Raw genomic sequence first — 21398 nt, forward strand, 5'->3', positions numbered from 1 at the left:
ATCTGAATAAAAAGAAGAACGGGTTGAAGGTTGAAGTTAAGAAATAAGTAGAAACTATGAAAACGGGGAAAGCAGCTAGATAGAATCAGGTAACGATACATTTGTTGAAGGACGGAAAGGACATTGTGCTAGAAAACTGGCCGCCTTGTATGCCCACTGTCTGGTGGCACCGACGATACCGGAACCATGGAAGAACGCATACATTACTTTGATTCATAAGATAGGGGACTCTAAGGATTTGAAAAATTACAGGTCAATCAACTTACTGTCTGATATATATAAAGTATTTACCAAAGTAATCGCTAATAGAATTAGGGCAACTTTAGACTGCAAACAAGGAAAAGACTAAGCAGGTTTTTGGAAAGGATACTCTACTATCGATCATATTCATACCATCAACCCGACACTGAAAAGCTACGAGTTCTTAAGGATTACGAATTCCCAACCACTCCGAATGACCTCAAAACTTTTCACGGCTTCCCTTCCTGTTTACGTCACTTTGTCCGGAACATTACTAATCCAAGCGTATCTGGCCGCCGAACTGAAAGCAAACGCTGCTTAGAATTGGACACCAACTCAATAGCGCATTTTTAGGACATCAAGAGTTCCCTCCCACAAACCCTATCTTGACCCATTACGATGAATCGGCCCCATCTATTTTACATACGGACGCGAACCAAGAGGGTCTAGCAGCAGCTCTCCTACAGGAATACGAGTCTTTTGAGCAGAGTTCTCGCCTATGCGAGCCGTTAACTTTCGGATGTTGCACGCCGCCGCAGTGTACGTAACTAGGATGTCTCGCCGTTGTCTGTGTCTTCGAGACGTTCCGGCCCGACCTATGTGAGTGTAAGCGCACTATTGTAACTGACAATAGCGCTTTGGATTGGCTCGAGTCCTCCAAATACTTGAATGCGAAGACTGAACGCTGGTTCCTACTACTACGGGAGTACGATTTCACCATCGTATATGAAAGCGGCATTACTCATCAAGACACCCATTTTCTTTCTCACCTTCCAGGATTGTTCCACTGAGCACTTGGCCGACTTGCGGACTGGACAAGTTCAAGCAGCAGCCATCGCTGCCATAATCCGCTCCCTCAGTTCTGCTGATGAGCAAAGCAACCGAAAGCTGCGCTGGGTCTACTGGATGGAGGGTGGCCCCTTTTACTATGTGAATCGGTTCCGGTGCCGACGTGCTGTCTGGTTGCCGGTGGTTCCTGAAGCATTACGAACGCAGGTGTTGCGCAGCTTACACGATACTAACAACTGGTCACCTTGGTCGCAGGAAAAGCTCTGCTCACGTCTTGGAGCGATATCGGTGGCCCATGATGTATTGAGACGTCAAGCTTCACATGGCGTTGTGCCAGCCATTCCAGCGTAGGAAGCCAGCAATAAGGCCCGCAAGATAACCTTTCTGCCTCCAAGGTTGCCTTTCGAATTCGTTGTGCTACACTCTTTCGGCCGGTTTCCGAAGACGTGGGCTGGAAGCAGATACGTCCTCACTGCGATCGATGATTTCTCCAAGTGGATGGAAGCATTGCCCGTCCGACATATATCGCCTACCTATGCTGTTTTGATCGTTGAGCATCATCTTGTTCTCTGCCATGGAGAACTCCGCCTCTCGTAACGTACTTTGGGAGCTGCTTCAAATCATGTGAATTTGAGCGAGGTCTGCGCTATTCTGGCATTCAGCACTCTACAACTTCAGTCACCCATTGCAGTGCAACAGTGTAGGGCACATCAGTTCACCCTGATAGATATAATAGTCTCTTACGCCGCACCGTCCTAAACCAATTAGGACCGTTTTGTACCTGCAGCAGCTTTTACCATAAACACTGCGGTAGTTGCGTATGGTTGGACACCCTCTGTTCCTCTCAACCTGTTGCTGGGTCCGCCGAACACTGATTTGTCGGCGTCTGACTCCACTCAACGACTTCAGACCGCCCTTCTCCATGCACAGCGCAACCCCTCAGAGCTCATACGCGTGCACAAATCGCCGGTGCAGCTGCTTCAACAATTACCTCCTCCTCACCCGGCGCATTGGTCGTGGTTCGTCGCACCATTCTGGTTTGGTTTGTGGGGTGTAACGTCTCAAAGCAACTGAGGCTATGAGAGACGCCGTAGTGGAGGACTCCAGAAATTTCGACCACCTGGGGTTCTTTAACATGCACTGGCATCGCACAGCACATGGACGCCTTGCTTTTCGCCTCCATCGAAAAGCGGCCGCCGAGGCCGAGATTCGATCCCGCGTCCTTGGGAACAGTAGTCGAGCGCCGTAGCCACCACAGCGCCAACCTGGCGGGGTTCGTCGCACCATTCTCGTGACTGGCTGTGCCGCATAGATCTTGCCCCGGTACTGGCGCCCTTACCTAGTAGTTGCACCGCTTTGTTCCTTTGACGTACCGTCTAGAAGAACTGTTAGAGCGTCACCCACGCAATGTGCACAGTATTTCTCCAAAGCATATTTCCCATATGAAGCCATAAGTTAGCAGGTGCACGCGTTGACCCCGATTTAAACACCGGGTAGCGCATAACAGTACAAATCGCGTCGGCATGCCATCAATCGAGCATATGTACAGTGCTCTACGTGCACAGGGGAAAATCACAAAGCCGTTGCTGGACTGGGAACGCCCGCAACCAGTACTTTGGGCCGCTCACGCAGCATCACGACGGCCTCAACAGCCACTGCGTTGTCAACGGTCAGAAAGATCTGTCTCCGGAGCTACTTCCCCAGCGAACCTATCAAGTGTGGCGACGTCGTGTCCCTCGAATGGTCTCTGCGTTCTTCTACTGGTTTCTCATTAGGTTGGCATGTGCAGTCTTTGTTTCTGCGTGTCTGTGGTCAGGCACGTTAGTGTGTCTTCGCCCCCCCCCCCTCTGGAAAGATGGTTGGTACGCCATACACCGAGGAAGAGCGCAGCACATGAGGAAGAGGAAGCATAGTGCAAAGCTTCGGCACTATCGCATGGAGGAAAGAGCATGTTGAGGAGAATGATGATAAAGTCGGTTATTGTCTAGTGAAAGTGTCCGTGGTGTCCTACAGTGGCATCATAGACGAGTGTCATTCTACCCCGTATCAATATACGCATTGTACTTCACTCTGTCCTTTATGCTCTACGCACCTTATTATCTATAAATGCAGCAATAAATATAGAATATCATTCGGTTTTCTTAAAACGCGCCCATCTTTTCCTTCCTACTTGTATCTTCGTTCATTAGACCAGCAGGCCATACTGGAGGCCGCCTTGACGTAAGGTAAATTTATTTTTTCTGGCAGACCTATTTCTTGCTTCTCATTTGCTTTTCTGTATTGTAATTAAACTTGCAGGCCGCTACATTAGTTCTTGCAGTACACTCCTTATCTCTTATAAATGCAGCGAGAGTCAGAGCTTACAAGCGGGAGAACGTCCCCATCATCAGTCTCTTCATCTGCAGGTGACTCTCTCTTCCTTTTCGTACGTCTACCACTCTGGCTGCCCATCCCAATGTACAGTACAAGTATTTCTTCTGGTAGACCTTGACATCATTGCCTTAGCTGCCTTGCTAATCAAGTGCAATTTAATAAATTATTATTTGCTCTACACTCGTAGTCATCTATAAATGCTGAAACAATGAGAAAATACCAGTTCTAAGAGGTCAAAGTCATCCGTCGGTTTAATGTGCGCAGGAGGACAAAGGCTGCAGTCTATATAAAGGTAGGATAATAGTAACATTCTTCAAAATATCTGTAATTGTTCCAGAATTTATACATTTTAAGGAGTGCAGGCGAAAAAGAACAAACTAAAATGCACGTTCAATATCAAGGCATAAAAAGAAAATGTCGAAACAAAGGAATACCAGACGGTTTAATTTTGCCTTTTCTTCGGTATGGACACCAGTGTAGTCTGCTGGTGTAAAAGAGGTACAAATAGGAATATGTGAGGACACATGGAGAGAGAATAATATAGAATAGTTGATATCTATACGTGTAGAGTGTGAATAACATACAATATATGTATTTAGTGAACTATAAAAGAAGATTATGGGGCTAGATCTTTGAGTCTGCCAGTATTTACAGACAAGTCGCTTGTCTTCAAGTTGTAAGCAAAATTTGTTAGGATACTGTTCTATTCTCAGCAGCAGATAGACAAGCCAGTAGCAGCAGCCCACAAAGGCTTTATTTTGAGATAGTAGCGCTCTTTTATAGATAACGCTTCAACGAGTGGCAGCAACCGTCATCGGTGTGTAATTTTATCACAACCCGTGGTCGGTACGGAACATGCCTTCCCTCTTAAATTAATGCTATAAGCGTTTCTTTCCACGATTATAACTGCGGGCTTGATAGCGATCCAGTAGTGATTATTTCTTCCCAAAGGGGCCCCTTCGGGAGACGCCATGGTTGCAGCCGTGGTGATGTTTGAGGGCTGCGCTCCTGTGTGATCTGCCTCAAACGGCGGTACCGGTCACCATCTTGAAGTGAGCTCACCTAAACATCCGTCCTCAGGCTGTTCCGCCATAGGACCGCTAAACAAGCAGCAACTAGAAGGTTCACATTCTGAGGGGCGTAATTGGAACGGCCTCCTGACTGTTGTCAATTGGAGCAGGTTCTACTTTTTTCGCGACGTCCGGGTGGATTGATTTTTGGCCTAGACGTCCATGGGGATCTCAAATTGTCGATATGGACAAAACGAAAATTTTCTCTGACTTTGACTACAAACTTAGAGTCGCTTAAGTGTTGTCCCAGAACAGCTTCCTCCCACGATAGGTTTCCCCTCTCGTAGTCTTCACGAAACCTGGATCATCAAATTCCATCCGCGGGTCCCTTCCTCGACCCTCGTTGCGATGTGTGGCGTCTCGCTCTTGACGACTCCTCGGGTCCTGCACAAAACTTGGTTTCAATAGCAAATGCTTTACTCGGGGTTGTCGGTTCAAGAATAGATCAGCCGGCGTTCTTCCCGTTATGGAATTTGGTATGTTCCCGTAAGCAAGCAAGAAGTCATTAAGGCGCTGATGCAGAGTTCTGTTGTGCCTGTTTACTTATTGTGCAGCACGGTTTTGCGCAAAGAAGCTTTTGTCGTATGAACAAGCCTTTCTGCTTCCCCATTCTACGAAGCATGGTGCGATGGCTTACGGGTGTGTCGAGTCACGTGGGAAGCGGTAAAATTACGGTATTTATGCGAAGTAAATTGAGGTCCGTTTTCACTGACCAGATATTCCGGGCAGCCATAAGCTGCAAATATACTCTTGGGACCGTCTATTGTGTTTCACGTCATTGTAGTGCGAAGGCCGTTTGCTTCTATCCACTTTGAGTAAGAGTCCACTAGAAGGAATAATTTGGAGCCATCCTTCATGGAAAATCGACATGAACCCTCTGCCAAACGTGATTTGGATAACTCTATGGATGAAGTGGTCCTGGTGACTTTTAGGGGTTGGTTAACAAACTCCACATTGACAGAGAATAGCATCGATATCCTTGCCAATGAACGGCCACCAAATAAAAGACCTCGCGAGTATCTTCATTCTTAACATTCCTGTATGCTCTTCGTGTAGCAATGCTAACTATGCTTTTCGAAATTCATCTGGAATAAAGACTCGCTGGCCACCCTCGACGCAGGCTTGCTCGTAGGGTATTTCATTTCGATGGACGGAAAAGGGCGGAAGCTTATCATCATAGTGCCCAGGCCACCCAAATAAGGTCAACTGCATGACGCTGGAAAGAATGTGATCGCTTTTAGTCCCACCAGCCACTTGGTTCACGGTAAGAGGAAATCTTCAAGGCATTCGTTAGTGTCACCTTCAGGCTTCACTGGATGTGGCAGCCTTGAAAGTGCGCCGCCAATTTGCATGCTTTTGCCGTTTTGGTACCGCAGCATGTACCAATAAGCTGCTTAGGTGATTTGTATTCTATGCTTGCCGGAGGAACGATCTTCTGCGCCCTGGATCTATCGCAAGCTTTTCAACAAGTGCCGCTCGCTGAGGAAAGAAAAGCAATGTTAACTGTGAACACGCATCTCGGATGATACCAGTTTCAGTGGCTTCCGTACAGAATATTTTGCTACTTCCTCTTTTATGGCATACGGTACTGACAGTGTTTTTGCGAGCACTGGATGAGGCCATCTTTTACAAAGATGCGAGGTTCATAGTTTTTGACGATCCCCGGAGTGCTCTTGCAAAACTCGGGATACTTCTTCAGTAGGGCTTCTACCCTCTGCTACAGTGGTCTATCCGAGGACATAGTGTATACTGCTCGCTAGTTGTTCGCTAGTTTTTCTAGCCACTCTCTTCCCATGAGAGCGGACATCGACGCTCCGTTCTCTCGTGCTATCGCAACGGGCAAAGTGATTTCGCTTCTTTCTTGATCTACCAAACCGTTTGCCTTTCCAAGTACTTTCAGCTTTTCCCCCGTGTACGTGCGCAGCGACACATCTTCTGGAGCGCATTTTACATGTGCAAAACATTGCCTGTACAAACACTCTAGTACAACGTGGCCGCTGCAGCCGTGTCATTCACTATAAAAACAGTTTTTTTTTCTATATTGTTGAGCTCTACGCTGTAGCCGAATGTTTACCTGAATAAAACACAATATGACAGCTCAATTCATCGGATTCATCGTACGTGGTGTCTACGTATCTGACAGCATTTGTCTTAAATTCTTTCTTGCAGACGGATTGCAAGTGCCCGTTTTATTACAATGTAAATATCCAACAGATTTCTGCCGCATGAAGTTTTCCGAAATGCCAGCAAGCACTACAAAGCTCTTTATCTTTCTTATCCTTCGACCGGGCAACTACCCTCGATTTCTCTCCGTTATCATGATCTCGTTAATCGCGAATGGCGTTCACGCTGGAAAGCTTTCCGCCAAACTCATGCACTTTCTTTGCTGTTGCGCAGCTAGCTCTTTGTCTATCGCCTTTCTAATGCCAGTTTGAACGTCAGGTCCGCTTATGCAAAAAAAAATCTTTACGTTTCTTAGTCACGCAAACCAGCTACCAGTCTGTCCATTGGGGCATTATTTAGAAACTTCCCGAAATTGCAATCTTTTACAAGGTGCTTCAGTTCAATGATGAAACATTTGACACTTTGATTTTCAAGCTTCATTCGGCAAATAAACTTGCAACGCTCAGCAATGATTGAATGATCTGGCCTGAATTGAGCTTCTGAAAGCTGATTAATTTCGCGGAACGTCTTTTGAGACGGCAATTCAGGCACCACTATCTTCTTTAACCCTTCATATGCTTTCGCTCCGAGTACATTGAGAAACAACCTTAGTTTCTTGTCTTCAGGGACATCATTTATATCTACGTAGTTCTCAAATTGTTTAAAATACAAGCATGTTGTCAATTTTCGGGTCTAATTTTTTCTGGCCAAACTTACGGCCATGGCCTTGTGGTAGAGCATCCGCCTCGACTTCGGGAGGTACGGGGTTCGATCCCCAGTGCCGCCGGGTACCCACCGGTTTCCAATGGGTACAAGATTTCCCCGGGCCTCGTGCTCGGCTCTTCTGGGGTGAAATGCTTGGAAAAAGGGCCATGAACCAAAATGTTGATTCAAGAAGTAAAAAAGGGCCACATAATGGGCTTTTGCCGCACAAGGCGGACTTATTGTTGTCCGATAGCGGAACTGATCACTGCCACATCGGAGCAACTATTTGGGACCTATGACCCCTTTCCCAAACATTCCACCCCAAAGAGCCGAGCACCAGAGCGGGGGAAAGCTTGTACCTATTCAACAGCCGGTGGGTGCCCGGTGGCATAAAGGATCGAACTTGGTACCTCCCGAAAACGAGGCGGACGCTCTACCACAAGGCCACGCTTCGGTGTTCAAAAAAGGGTGGTGCCGCCCTGGTGCCGCCGGGTACCCACCGGCTGTTCAATGGGTACAAGCTTTCCCCCGGTCTGGTGCTCGGCTCTTTGGGGTGAAATGTTTGGGAAAGGGGTCATAGGTCCCAAATTGTTGCTCCGATGTGGCAGTGATCAGTTCCGCTTTCGGACAACAATAAGTTCGCCTTATGCGGCAAAAGACATTATGTGGCCTTTTTTTCCAAGCATTTCACCCCAGAAGAGCCGAGCACCAGGCCGGGGGAAAGCTTGTACCCATGAAAAACCGGTGTGTAACCGGCGGCACCAGGGATCGAACCCAGTACTTCCCGAATGCTAGGCGGATGCTCTACCAGCAAACTTCATTTAACTGTAGAGCTGATTTCCTCGATGCGCCTTGTCCGTAGTGCCCGTTCCCGTTGGCTTGCTCCAACCTGTCGCTGAAGTCCATGTACGGGCTCGTGACGCCTCGCTTCCTCACCACGTTCGTGCGCTTCTCCGTGCCGTTGACGACATTCAAGCTGTAAGTGCTGCGTGTCGCCATGCGCCGGGGATGGTTCATCCTAGTGACTGCGGCTGGCCAGCAGTGATTAGCTGCATGCTGGATCCCATCCTCGTCGCCCGAGTTTCTATTCTCAGCAGCAGAAAGACGAGCCAGTGCCAGCAACGCGAAAGGTTTTATTTCTAGGAAGCTGCACGTTTTTATAGATGACGTTGCAACGAGCACCATCAAACGTCATCGGTGGGCAATCTTATCACAACCAGTGGCTGGTAAGGAACAAACACTAGTTATGCTTAAGTCAGGATGAAAAAAGAAATAATGCAGTAGGCTAAAGAACCAGGCTTATAATTATGAGCTCTTAACTCGGGCACAGATAGTTTTCCTTACCTTACTGTTAAAAGTAAACATGCTTGGCTTTGACAGTGTGATGTTAGCAACTACTCGTTCTGTACATAGCTGGATTTTGCACAGAACTGTTTAAAGATTTAATCCCCTGAGCTTTTTAGCATATGCACCTTTCATCTTGGCCTTCGTCTAGAGCCACGTTTTAAGCGCAAGCATATCTGTGTCGTATACATGCCCCCGTGCTCTCGATTGCCAAAAATCTTGTGAAAGGGTGCCTGGTTAAACTTTATTATGATATGCTCTACGCCTCAATAGGCCAAAGTAGTCCCACATTCTTCTTTATTATCGCATCCTGCTGCCTGTGAACAAACGAAATACAGCATAATTTGTTGGCCAACATTATATACTTCTTACATTCCAAAAAGGGATATCATGGACCAGTGCTTAAACTTCAATGCTGTCTATGTCACTTATCTATTGTTTGATATATTTAATTGTGGGGCCGTGCATTTCATTACAAATAAATTATTCATAACTTCCTCTGTATTGCTAAAAAGCCACGGCTGTGTTATCTGTAGTTATAGAGAAGGAGAAATGAATGCTGTCAAAACATTTGGAACAAGACTTAACTAAGCACAATATAAGAATGTTTTATCAAAGGCGCATCATATTTTCAAAACCTCACTGTTTTATACTCTCTCGGGAGGATACGAGCAACTGTCATTAGATAAATCTCTGTAGCTTGGGTCTGTACCTAGTTCAGGCTGCTCTTTTGTTTCGAGCCAAATCCCTCAAACCTCGCTTGAAGCAGAGGCATCTTTGGGGCCTGCTCTGTGCACTCATAAAGTGCCCAAATTGCTTTGGACAGGGCTTGCTGTTGCAGGTATAGCTAGAAGGGGGCCCAGCAGCCATTAGCCTCGTTATTTCTCACTGAGAGGGTAACCGCTATCTGCTCGTTCTTCCATCTCAGGGCTGCTGGCAGGATGTATTGTGCAGTGCACTGCAGCTGAGCCATTGGCCATCCCTACTCCATGTGGCACAAGGATCCATGAAGCGATGCAAAAACATTGTACTTCTTGGCCGGCGGCACAGCTGCAGCAGCTCAGTAGAAAGCTAGTCGGGTTGTTCCGCGTATCCGAGGTTCTGGAGCTAAATTATACTTGTGAGCACCCCATTCAGGTGACTACAGTAGCGAGACGTTCCTACTGGATAAGTTCAATGGGCCTGCTCATCGTAACAGTTTGCCCTCAATGCAAAGAGCACTATTTACGGATCTGCACTATCCTTCTGGGGAAAAAAAAGCAAAAAGAGGACAGTGCAAGCATTTCTGTTAAGACCATCTAGCTGGTGTTAAATTATTATTAGAAAATTGACGATAAAAGCATTCTAGTGCTAGTTTTCCGATGCGCACGATTCTAGTATAAATAGTTAAGTCATACTGTGGCAAAATGAAAGCTTTGACAGAGTGCTATTTCATTATTATATAGACGTCGATTACTAGTACTACTTCCATTTAAACAAAGCACCAAAAAAATGGTCTTAAAAGAAAGCCAGGTAAACATGATTTTTTTTGTTCTTCTTTCTGTTCATCTTCCTTTTAAGTCTATTGTGCTTTCGCTTTTTCGTGATAATCGAATGCCTACCAACTGCCAGGATTCTGTAAATTCAAATTTTCCACTTAGCAAGAAAAATGACATCGAGACATGAAATGAAAAGTACGGTTAGGTTCTTCAAATCCCAGTACATTCGCAACAAAGCCACCGGACTGTGGACTGTTCTGTGAGTGACCTGTCAGTATCCAGGCGGAGAGGAGCATGTTTCTAATCCAAAGGCATCATACTGTCATCTGCATCACTAGAAATGTTGCATTATTATATAGGTTCATATGAGTAAGCTTGCTTAAAGCAAGCGAGAGTAATATGGAAATTGAGTCGTGGGCATGAGAAAGAACAAATTTTCCGGAGAGGATGCTGGTTTTTCGAAGCCTAAGCACTGGCTTTACCAGGAATCATTCAAAGCGCCAGCCCCGGCCACCTTTGTTCCCTTAAGATTGTACTCCACCATAAAAAATATCCGCTTTGTGTACAATGAAACCTCACAACATATTCTAACGGACACAAAGCTGTCGCAATAACATCGGGCTGCTTCAAAACAGTCGGAAAGGTCTGTATTTACCAAGATGTACTTGTAGTCGAGTGCGCGATCATAATACCTATCGTCTATGCAATGCGGGCGTGGTAATAGAAACAAAGTGGTCACAGTACTGTAAGGTTTGTTTAAAAGGGACAGAAGACTGGAATTTAGGTCTCGATTTTTTTTTCGCCGCAGTGGAAAGATTGATCTCTAAAATATTCAATTCCATAACGGTTTTGATAGAAACGCTGTAGCAAAATTTTTACCGGGAATTTTTCGATCAATGCGTGCGCCGTATTTATGTAGTCCGATGCTGGAAACCATGACCAGTGACCGCGGTGACAACTGGTGGTCGACAAAAACGACGTACCGAAAACAAATATGGCTTTCACTCACCAGGCAGTAATCAGGCATTTTTTGTGAAGAGTAACGTCCTTTTCAGTTTCACATTCAATGCTGTTACGGCACAATAACGCACGCCCTCGTCAAGGAAAGTTTTAGTGGACAGTCATCGCTTCATTCACAAAATTGCTAACACTGTGGCGCCATCTAGTGGCAAAACCTGAAAGCATACCTCTCGCGGTGCGAAAGCGAAGGTGGTTTACTGTTAAGGACGCACTGGAGAGAGCGTAAAGTATAAAAAATTTTGGTCAGCACTTTTAGAAGAGAAAAGAACAGTGTGCAGTTACTAAAATCAGCGATAATTTGCTGACTTGTAGTCACGTGGGGGCTACGCTGAGAGTACTAGGGTTTATCCGCTAGATTGCGCCTCGGTTGTTATTATGTGATTTTCAATAGCAAATTAAAATTGCAAAGCCTATTTTCTTTGATATTGTAGTGCTCGATCTGTACTATAGGAGGCAAGATCTTTTCATCTCCACCATAATTTCATCACATATTTTGGCCCGTGTTCTGTTCCTTTAAACACTTTGAAGAAAGACAGGTCTTTAAAGTTTTACCCAAGCCACTCGTAGGTGAGTGTGCGATCATAATGCGCCATCATCGATGCATTGTGGGCGCCGAAACCATATCACATCTTTGACGACATGATCGTTAACGCGTAACCGAAACAAACAATCCGCACACAGCAATAGAACAACTGTAAGGCCTAATATTTTAAGAGAGAAAGGAAAAGTAGACTTGTCCATTGCATTCTGTGTGCGGCGCAGGCAGACTCACACATCACTCCGTTGTGCACTACTAGCTTTGCTGCCGGTGCCTCTTCACCAGTGCTTTCGACGTGTAATATGAATAGGCAAAATATCTGGGAAATGTGGGCAATATAAAAATGCTCCCGCACCTCTCGTCACTCAACGATTTTTATTTAAACCATGAAATGAAATAATCGCTCAACGAGAAGCCGTTAACACGGTCCACCCTTGCCCAGTCCTCTGCGGCATTCATTGCGAGTAACTTCACAGAACGCGTCGCTTGATTGGTTCGTTTTTTGCCGCTAAATGGCAGTATTTTCGCTTACGGTTTATACGTCTCCCATAGCCCTTTGCCTGTCGGTCTGACATCTCTCCCTGAAAGGCAGCTGAAGATCAGATACTATAACATTGCCCAACTGATATATATTTAAGCGCATTATTCTTATCTAGCTTTCCTCTGCTTCGAATGCGACAAACAATGTAACGAAAACAGCAAGAGAGAGTCAATAAGAGTCAGTTTGGGCTTTTTGCATGCTTCTTTAATTGATTCGATTAGTATTACTGTAAATAATAGCAGAGCCGTGCAGTGGGAAGTGCTGGTTACCAGAAGATTAGAAGAAAACTTCTAATACTGTGTGGCTTGCAAACATCCACAATGCTCTTCAAGGCTTTAACCGATGCCGCTGCCGGAGTGAGAGACGATGCAATTTGTTAGTGTCCTTCCGCGACACGGCCGATACCGCCGCCACATAGGGAGCCCAAGCAGTCAGCACCAATGCGTGCTTCCGCCTCTTGGGGTCCTTCCTCAACTCGACCGAGACCCCCACCACATAGGGAGCCCAGACAATCAGCACCAATGCGTGCTTCCGCCTCTTTTGGTCCTTCCTCTACTCGACCGATACCGCCGCCACATAGGGATCCCAAGCAGTCAGCACCAATGCGAGCATCTGCCTCCTGGGGTCCTTCTGCCACTCGCTCATTTGCTTCGTCTGCAGCTCGTGCCTCCGGCACAGCTTTTGCAAATGTCAGCATGGCCTCTGAAGATGTTTTAAGAAAAACGGCACAACAAACGGTCATACAACAGTCATATTTCCTGTTCGCCTTAGTGGCAAGAGCTAACATTGTGCTTAATTCTGCCTGACTGATGGTATTGGTGGAAGCACTTTTCTTTAGACCTATCAATGAGGGCAGCTGGCATTTAGGCGATTCCGTACGAACTGACGGGACGAGAACGATGTAAAAACGGGGGTACTAATACATAGAAATTTGCAGGTTCTCGAAAAGTCTTCTGCCTACTGCTAAAATACATTGCTATAGTTCGCCCTTTAGGAAGCACCCTTGCAGCAATTTTGTCATTTTTATAAGGCAGAGAGTACGTGAGGAAACAATTCACTTTCCCTTTGGGTGGGTGAACGGGGCGCAATATATATTATGAGCACGCATGTGGCATATCATGATTATTTTTCTTTTTTCGGCAAACATACGGCGTTTGTCGCGCTACTGAGGTGTTTTTGTGTATTGTTAAGTGACGCGTATTAATCTGTTTTACAATCTGAATAAAAAGAAGAACGGGTATTGTATTATCTTAGTCTAATTGCGCCTTCTTGAAACATTCTAGAATTTACTGTTCATTTCGCAGCTTTACTTCTAGCATTGTGCCAACATAATAAATTGAAATTGGATTCGGTAGATGAGAGAGCACCACTTTTTTAAAGTTATCTATTTATTGCTAGCGCAGATAAAGCAAAGAAACTATAGAAGGCGCTTAAAAATATTTTTCCTTATTGTACGGCATACCTGACAACAGAAAGCCAGAAATGCCCATGCCGAGGAGAAGGGCCTTGAAATGCATAGTAGAATAGTGCTGGAAAAGAGAAGCATGTGTGAGCAATTCCGCTATGAGAAATTTGTTCTTTTAAAGTAATTATTCTATTTTTATTCACTACTGTCGCGTCTTCATTTAAACGACAAAATATGTGCTACTGGAATGGTTTACCCAGGAAATATAATTTCTGTGAAACCTACAGCTTACCTTCAAGACTGCTTTCAAGAAAACAATCATGAAAAATATTGAAGAAGTTTTATCTCTCCCGTAACCTCTAAAGCACATAATAGCATTTTCTTTATTTCCTTAGTACCTTGGGCTTAGGTGCATCAATGATTACTTCTGTTCGGGAAGTAACGATTGAGGGCCTGGGATGCCGTATACATTTATTCCTGAGTGAAAAACGTACAATATTTGCCTCTTCTGTATATTATTTGTGTATAATATAGTGTGGTAATCTTCCTCTCATAGCCACTGCCATGCATCGCGTGCTGGCGCACTCAGACGAAGAAGATGGTCGTTGTCTTTGTGATTTGCTACTCCTGACGCTCCGCGGCGAGTTTATCCTTAGCAGTTGAATCCATCTGCGTCGACTGAATAAACACACCCCTGCAATTGGCAGATGTGCTGGGTATGTTCCCGTCCACCCTGGAATTAAGAAGCCGCACATTGCCACCTGCTTCCACCATGCCGGACGATACTGCCTCGACATCGCCGCCCCTCCCAACCACAGTCCTGTGTTCTAGAGCTCTACGGCAGCGTGATCCAATCCTCTTCAGTGGCACAGCTGATCAAGACATCGACGATTGGTTGCGCGCGTACGAGCATTTGATGTATGTATGTATGTATGTATGTATGTATGTATGTATGTATGTATGTATGTATGTATGTATGTATGTATGTATGTATGTATGTATGTATGTATGTATGTATGTATGTATGTATGTATGTATGTATGTATGTATGTATGTATGTATGTATGTATGTATGTATGTATGTATGTATGTATGTATGTATGTATGTATGTATGTATGTATGTATGTATGTATGTATGTATGTATGTATGTATGTATGTATGTATGTATGTATGTATGTATGTATGTATGTATGTATGTATGTATGTATGTATGTATGTATGTATGTATGTAGTATAACACCTGACGGCTTATAGTTACAACAGATGGGACGACACTATCAAACGAAGTAACTAATCTTTTATCTGATTAAAGTGGCGAACCTCTGGTTTCGCAACCATGAGGCAGACCTGCCATCTTGGTCTGCATTTTGAGAAGAATTTTGCGGAAGTGTTAGCTCGCCCTGCATTCGCAAGCTCCGAGCAGAACAACGCTGGCGCAAGCGCCCTCAGCATGCCGAAGAGACCTTCACCAGTTATATTCAAGACATCGTTGGCCTGTCCAAGTTTGTCGAAGACCCCTAATGTCTAAAGCGGATAAGATTGAAAACACCCTGACAATCACCTCTGAGGACGCGGCCAGATGTTCTGGGTGAAAAGTCCTGCCACGGTCAGTGATGTGATCAAACTTTGCCCGAGCTACGACGGCCTTCGTAAAAAACGCCCTTCTACCCGGCGGTCTGGTTTTAGAGACGACATCTCTGCACTAGCGCTGGGTGGCTCTACCGCATTAGAGGACAGCCCTTTACTTCAACAAATCAAAGCCTTCGTTCAAGACGTCGCCTGCCAGCTATCACTGATCCGTCAGTTACCAGATACTGGCCGCCTTGTTCCCCACAAGGCTCCGTCCGTGGCCCTTACGATACGGCGTGCCGTGCAAGATCACATCGCTGATGTCCTTCCGCCCAGCTCCATGCTCCTGCCGAGCACTGTGCTGCCTCCCAGCCCCGTGCCGGCGCAAGCAACGGCGCCATTGACTTATGCCCAAGTTGCGGCCAGACCGCTAATGCCATCAGCATCTCTTTCCTACCAGACCGCTGCTTCCAAACTTACTTCGTCTTTGCCTGGGTCTGCATTTCATGTCCCTATTCCAAGAGTGCGCCAACGCCCTACGGACCCTTAGCGTACTGTGGACAACTGGCCAATCTGCTACTCTTCCGGGCTACCCGGCCATGTCGCACACCTTAGCCGCCAACGGCTTCCACCTTCTCGCCCTGACGTCTGTAACTACTCCTACGATACGCACCTGCCCTCGCCGAGAACTCCGCCCGGTTCCAACTTTGTATCTCGCGACAAACAAACATATCCCACTCGCCGATCACCTTCCCCTCGTCGCCGTTCCCCGTCCCCGCTTCTCCGACGTTCTACAGGCGCTGTTGAGGGAAACTAACAGTCGCAGTTCCCGGGGCGAAAACAGCGCTTGGTTCGAACTCTTCATGTCCTGCGTGTTCTCCTGCTAAAGTAATACAAGTGTTCGTAGACGGCGTCGCAATACCAGCTGTTGTCTACACTGGCGCTGCCGTATCCGTCAACAGTGAAGCTCTTTGCCGTCGTCTTTGTAAGGTGACCACCGCGCTTTCCGTCTTTTCGCCTCGCAGCGCCTCATCACAGCGCATTCATCCCTCAGCGCTGTGCACGGCCCGTATTCTTATCGAAGACGTCTTAAACACCATGGAGTTTATTGCACTGTCTCACTGCTCACAAAACATCATCCTGGGCTGCGATTTCGTTTCCGCTCATCGTGTCTGTATTTACTGCGCCCGCGCGGGAGTTTCCTTTTTCCTCTTTGCGATACTGTCTTGTGTGACGTCCCTACCCGGTCTGCAAAACTCCTTGTCGTCACAGACCTCAGAAATTCCTCCATTTTCTGCTGCTTTCGTTTCAGTCTCCTGTGAAAGTGCTACTACTTCGACTGTCTTCTTCCCACCTTCCGATGTCGCTTTATGCCATTCAGGCCTCCTGCTTTCATTTGCTGCTCTGAGGTTCGAAGGCGGTCTTAGTGCAATGTACGTCTTGAATCCATTTTCGTCCATGTCTGTCCTGCTACGCGGCAAGTACTTCGGCCGTATTGAAGGACTTGACCCCATTCTTGTAAATACTCTTCCTGGCACGCCTACCTCATTACAATTTAATTTTTTCAGCTCTTGCGATATAGCGACCGCTTCGACACCACTCAATGTTTTTCAACGAGCTATTGAGGCAGACCTTCCACCCCAATAGCGCGATCAACTCACTGCCCTTCTACCGAGCTTCATTTCTGCCTTCGACCTTCCTCATACTGCTCTGGGTTGTAAGTTTGTCGTTACTCACACAATCGGCTCTGGTATTAACGCACCTTTACGACTGCGTCCTTATCGCGTGTCGGCCTCTAAGCGCAAAGACATTGTTAACATAGACAATATGCTTCGTCGGGGCGTCATACAGCCATCAAAAAGTCCATGAGCTTCTCAGGTTATTTTCGTCAACAAGAAAGATGGTTTCATTCGGATTTGCGTCGATTACCATAGGCTAAAAAAGATCACGAGCAAAATCGTCTATCCTCAGCTACGATTCGGCGACGCCTTGAACTGTTTACAGGGAGCCGAGTATTTCTCCTCTTTGGATTTGCGGTCTGGCTGCTGGCAGGTGCCGATGGCTGACGATGACTGCTCGAAAACTGCCTTTATAACACCTGACGCCTTATACGAGTTCAACGTTATGCCGTTTGGCCTTTGCAATTGCCCGGCTACTTTCGAGCGCCTGATGGACACTGTTCGTCGTGGACTCAAGTGGCAGACCTGTCTTTGTTATCTGGATGACATCGTAGCCTTTTCTACCGACTTATCTTTTCACTTCTCCGTCTAAAGCATATCCTCACGTGTCTCGCCGACACTGGGCTTCAGTTCAATTTGAAGAAGTGCAACTTTGCCTCTCGAAAACTCATAATTTTAGACCACGTAGTTTTTGAAGATGGCGTTCTTCTCGACCCCACCAAACTTGGCGCAGTTGCAGACTTTCCGCAGCCAACCTCCTTGAAGCAGCTCAGGAGCTTTATCGGCCTCTGCTCCTACTTTTAACGTTTCATCTTGAACTTCGCCTCTATCATCGCTCCTCTTACCCAGCTCCTTGTCTCCAGCTGCGGCTTTTCCACCTGGACTCTAGCCTGCGATAAAGCCTTCGACACTCTACGCCGCCTTTTGGCTTCGCCTCCCATTCTACGCCACTTTGATCCGACGGCGCCTAAGGAGATCCACACTGAAGCCAGCGGTATTGGGCTTGGTGCCATCCTTACACAATGTAAGCCTGGTTTCAGCGAGTATGTTGTGTTATACGCCAGCCGAAAATTGACGAAAGCAGAGTCTAATTATTCAGAAACAGAAAGAGAATGTTTGGCCATTATTCAGGCCATCGGAAACGTTTGTCCCTATGTGTATGGCCGACCGTTTTATGTCATTACCGATCATCCCGCTTTGCGCTGGCTGGCCTCTCTGAAAGACCCTCCAGTCGCCTTGCTGGCTGGGCCCTTCGTCTCCAGGAGTACGACATTCATGCCATTTATCGATCAGGTCCGAAGCATACGGACGCGAATGCCCTTTTCCGCTCGCCATTGCCTAGTGATACCTCGTCTGACCATGTCTGTGGTTACGATTTGTCTGCTCTTTCCACTGTCGACACGGCTACCGAGCAGCGAAATGACCCGTGAATCAGTGCGCTTTTGGATTTTTTTTCAAGTCCTACTTCCGGTCGTTCATCCAAAGCGCTCGTCCTACAAGCCCACCACTTCTTCATTCGTGACGGTCTCCGCTATCGCCGCCGTCATTTGCTTGATGAACGGAAGTGGCATCTAGTCATCCCGTGTCATCTCCGGAGCCGGCATTTTTGATGCATGCTATGGTCCCCCACAGTGTGCCCACTGTAGCGTATTGAAAACCTACACGCGCCTACGTCTGTGATTTGATTGACGTGGAATCTGCAGCTTTGTACGACATTTTGTGCGCGCTTGCGACTCTTGTCAACGCCGAAAACTCCTCCGAAGTCCCCTGTTTCGTTACAGCCGTTACCCTGTCCTGCTCGTTCGTTTGACCGTGTTGGTACAGATCTCTATGGCCCTGTCCCTAGTACTTCAGCTGGAAACCGGTGGATTATTGCGGCAGTGGACGATCTTACTCGCTACACAGAAACATCCACGTTACCCCCTTCCTCCGCAAGAGACATTGCTTTGTTTCTTCTCAGCAACTTTATTCTTCGCCACGGGACTCTGAAGGAAGTGCTCAGTGAAGTGCTCTTGAGGCCCTATTGAAATAATTCCGCATCATTCACCGCACCGCTATTTCTTACCATCCTCAGATGATGGCCTGACCGAACGCTTCAACTGTACTCGGAGTGACATGCTGGCCATATACGTCAACGACGCTCATTCCAACTGGGACCAGGTTCCTCCCTTCGTGACCTACGCGTACAACACGGCGATACAGACCACCACTGGATTCTCTCCCTTCTTTCTTTACGGGCGCGAGCCAACCTGCGCAATGAACGTGCGCTTTTTCCCTATTGCCCTGATGTCTCTGGATCGACGCCACTTTCGGACGCCGCCCAGTACGCAGAAGAATGCCGTCAGCTTGCTCGTTCCCTTACAACGGAAAACCAGTGGCAACAAAAACACCACAGCGACACCAACTAGGCGTCGTCAGATGCACCTAACTCCCTGGTGGGGCTCTGGGTCCCTGCCACAACCGCCGGGCTTTCAAAGAAGCTTCTTCCTCGATATCACGGTCGCTACCGACTCCTCCAACAAACATCTCATCTGAAGTACGCAGTTGAGCCTGTTGCGAATGCTGTGGACTTGCGTCGCCGTGGACGCGAAACAGTTCATGTAAACCGAATCAAGCACTACTACAATTCGTCTGTACTTCCGGCTCCATAAGTCGCCAGGATGGCTCCTTCTGTACCCCGAGGGGGAAATGCAGTGTGGTAATCTTCGTAATCATAGCCACTGACATGCATCGCGTGCTGGCGCAATCGAGGACGAAGACGGTGGTTGTTGTCTGTGTGATTCGCTACGCCTGACGCTCGCTGCGAGTTCATCCTGAGCAGCTGAATCCATCTGCGTCGACTAAATAAACACACACCTACAATAAATATATTCTCCTCCATTTAAAAGAACTCTGAAAATGGCTATTTTCTATCATAGATCTCGTTCAGAGGCATTTCTCCACTAGAACTGACTTCAGCAGCACTATCAGAATTACAAGCGTTATATCAAACATTCCCTTTTATCAGCAATGTTGCAGAGATTTCCTGCACCATTTTCAAGATCCTTAACGCATCATGTGCATGTAATTGTTTCAATGAACTTCTCTAGGACGCCTTCATTTCACACCCTACGAAATCAATTCATGTGCCGTTAAAAATTTCACATATAATGATAATAAATCTAGATTTCAGAACATATAGTAGAATTACGCCACCCTACAATTGTTTATAACAATCAACAATGACTTAAAGAATTTCATTTTCTTAATTGATTAGTTAACACGCAGATGGTGGTATTTTGAGTAATCTTAAGTACGGCAGTTTTAGAAATGAAAAAATTGTGTTCTCAGTGACAGATTTTAAGTAACCCAATATACTATGATGGTTACATTTTTATCAGTAAGGCAAATTATAGCTTGGAAGAGTAAACAAGCTGTTATTGTCGTAGTAGCGAGCGCCGAGGCTTATGAATTACAAAGAAGTGAGGCGTATAGATCTTGAAGCCATGTGTTTGGAATAGTGATGAACGACGTCCTAGATAAGCAATAAACTTCTGCACAATACGTCTTTTACACTCATATAGTTGAAAGAGCTCTATAAATGGGCCAGTGCCTCAAACTCGATAAAATATGTTTTCAAGGTGTTGCTTTTACATTTGTTTGTTCATACTTTAACTTAAAGAATTGCCTGTATGATACAAAATGTCGAGGGTTCATCCAGCACTGCCATATGAATTTCGCAGAAAATGTTTGATTTCTAAAATACTTCCACCTATTCTATCTCTCCGACGTTGTAGAATACAAACATACCTTTCGTCACAACAAATAGGCGGCAGATGGTATGGGGTCGGATATTGGCCGCCTTTTATTTAACTGCTGGAACGACACGTGACTAGGATATGTTGCTTTTCCTCTGGAAACATGGACCCTAAGATTCAATTTAGGTATATCAACCATGACAAGCATAATCACATTTAAACTTTTGCATCACTAAACTGAAAGGCAGATATAAATTTAAAAATTCTACTTGCCAAAATGTCATTCAACCTAGACTCCGAATGCGGCAATGCCATGAGCTAATTCTATTTAGCTTGAATGCTACGACAGTATCGGAGCTAGATATGAGCAAGCCACAATGTGATGTAGGCCGTTTGGACAGGGATTTATATTTCGCACATGGTGATAACACGGACGGTCTGAGCGACATTCCAATTTAGGCAGTCCTCGACTACCTAAAAAAGTGAAAAAAAAAACAAGTGTAAAAGAAATAGCGCAGTTCGTTTAGGATAAGGTACACTCACATTTTCTAATGCTATTTTAATATTATGCTAGCTGTGCGCTAAGTCACTGACATGATCTTGTCAATACAAAACAATTTATATTGAGGCCTAGCCCAGGCTCTAAAGTGGACATTTGTATCTAACAAGGCAATAATAATGAAGTAAAGAGCAGCTCTCAATATTTCTATGCATCTAGAGAAACACTGCGTTCTCCGCACTACGA

The 21398-nt window shown here is 46.1% G+C and overlaps 1 protein-coding gene across 1 annotated transcript; it reads right to left on the minus strand.

Annotated features, from left to right (window-relative positions):
* Positions 1-12443: 12443 nt before the first annotated feature.
* Positions 12444-20746, minus strand: LOC146195416 (uncharacterized). Its single transcript, XM_084596231.1, has 3 exons — positions 20706-20746; positions 13724-13790; positions 12444-12963 (listed from the first exon to the last, which is right to left on the minus strand). The coding sequence occupies exons 2-3, from the start codon at positions 13776-13778 to the stop codon at positions 12638-12640; spliced, it is 381 nt and encodes a 126-aa protein (XP_084452357.1). The 5' UTR covers positions 13779-13790; positions 20706-20746; the 3' UTR covers positions 12444-12637.
* Positions 20747-21398: the final 652 nt, after the last annotated feature.

This window comes from Amblyomma maculatum, chromosome 3 (genome assembly GCF_055883805.1).
Source record: "Amblyomma maculatum isolate TAMU_Amacu chromosome 3, ASM5588380v1, whole genome shotgun sequence".
NCBI lineage: Eukaryota > Metazoa > Arthropoda > Arachnida > Ixodida > Ixodidae > Amblyomma > Amblyomma maculatum.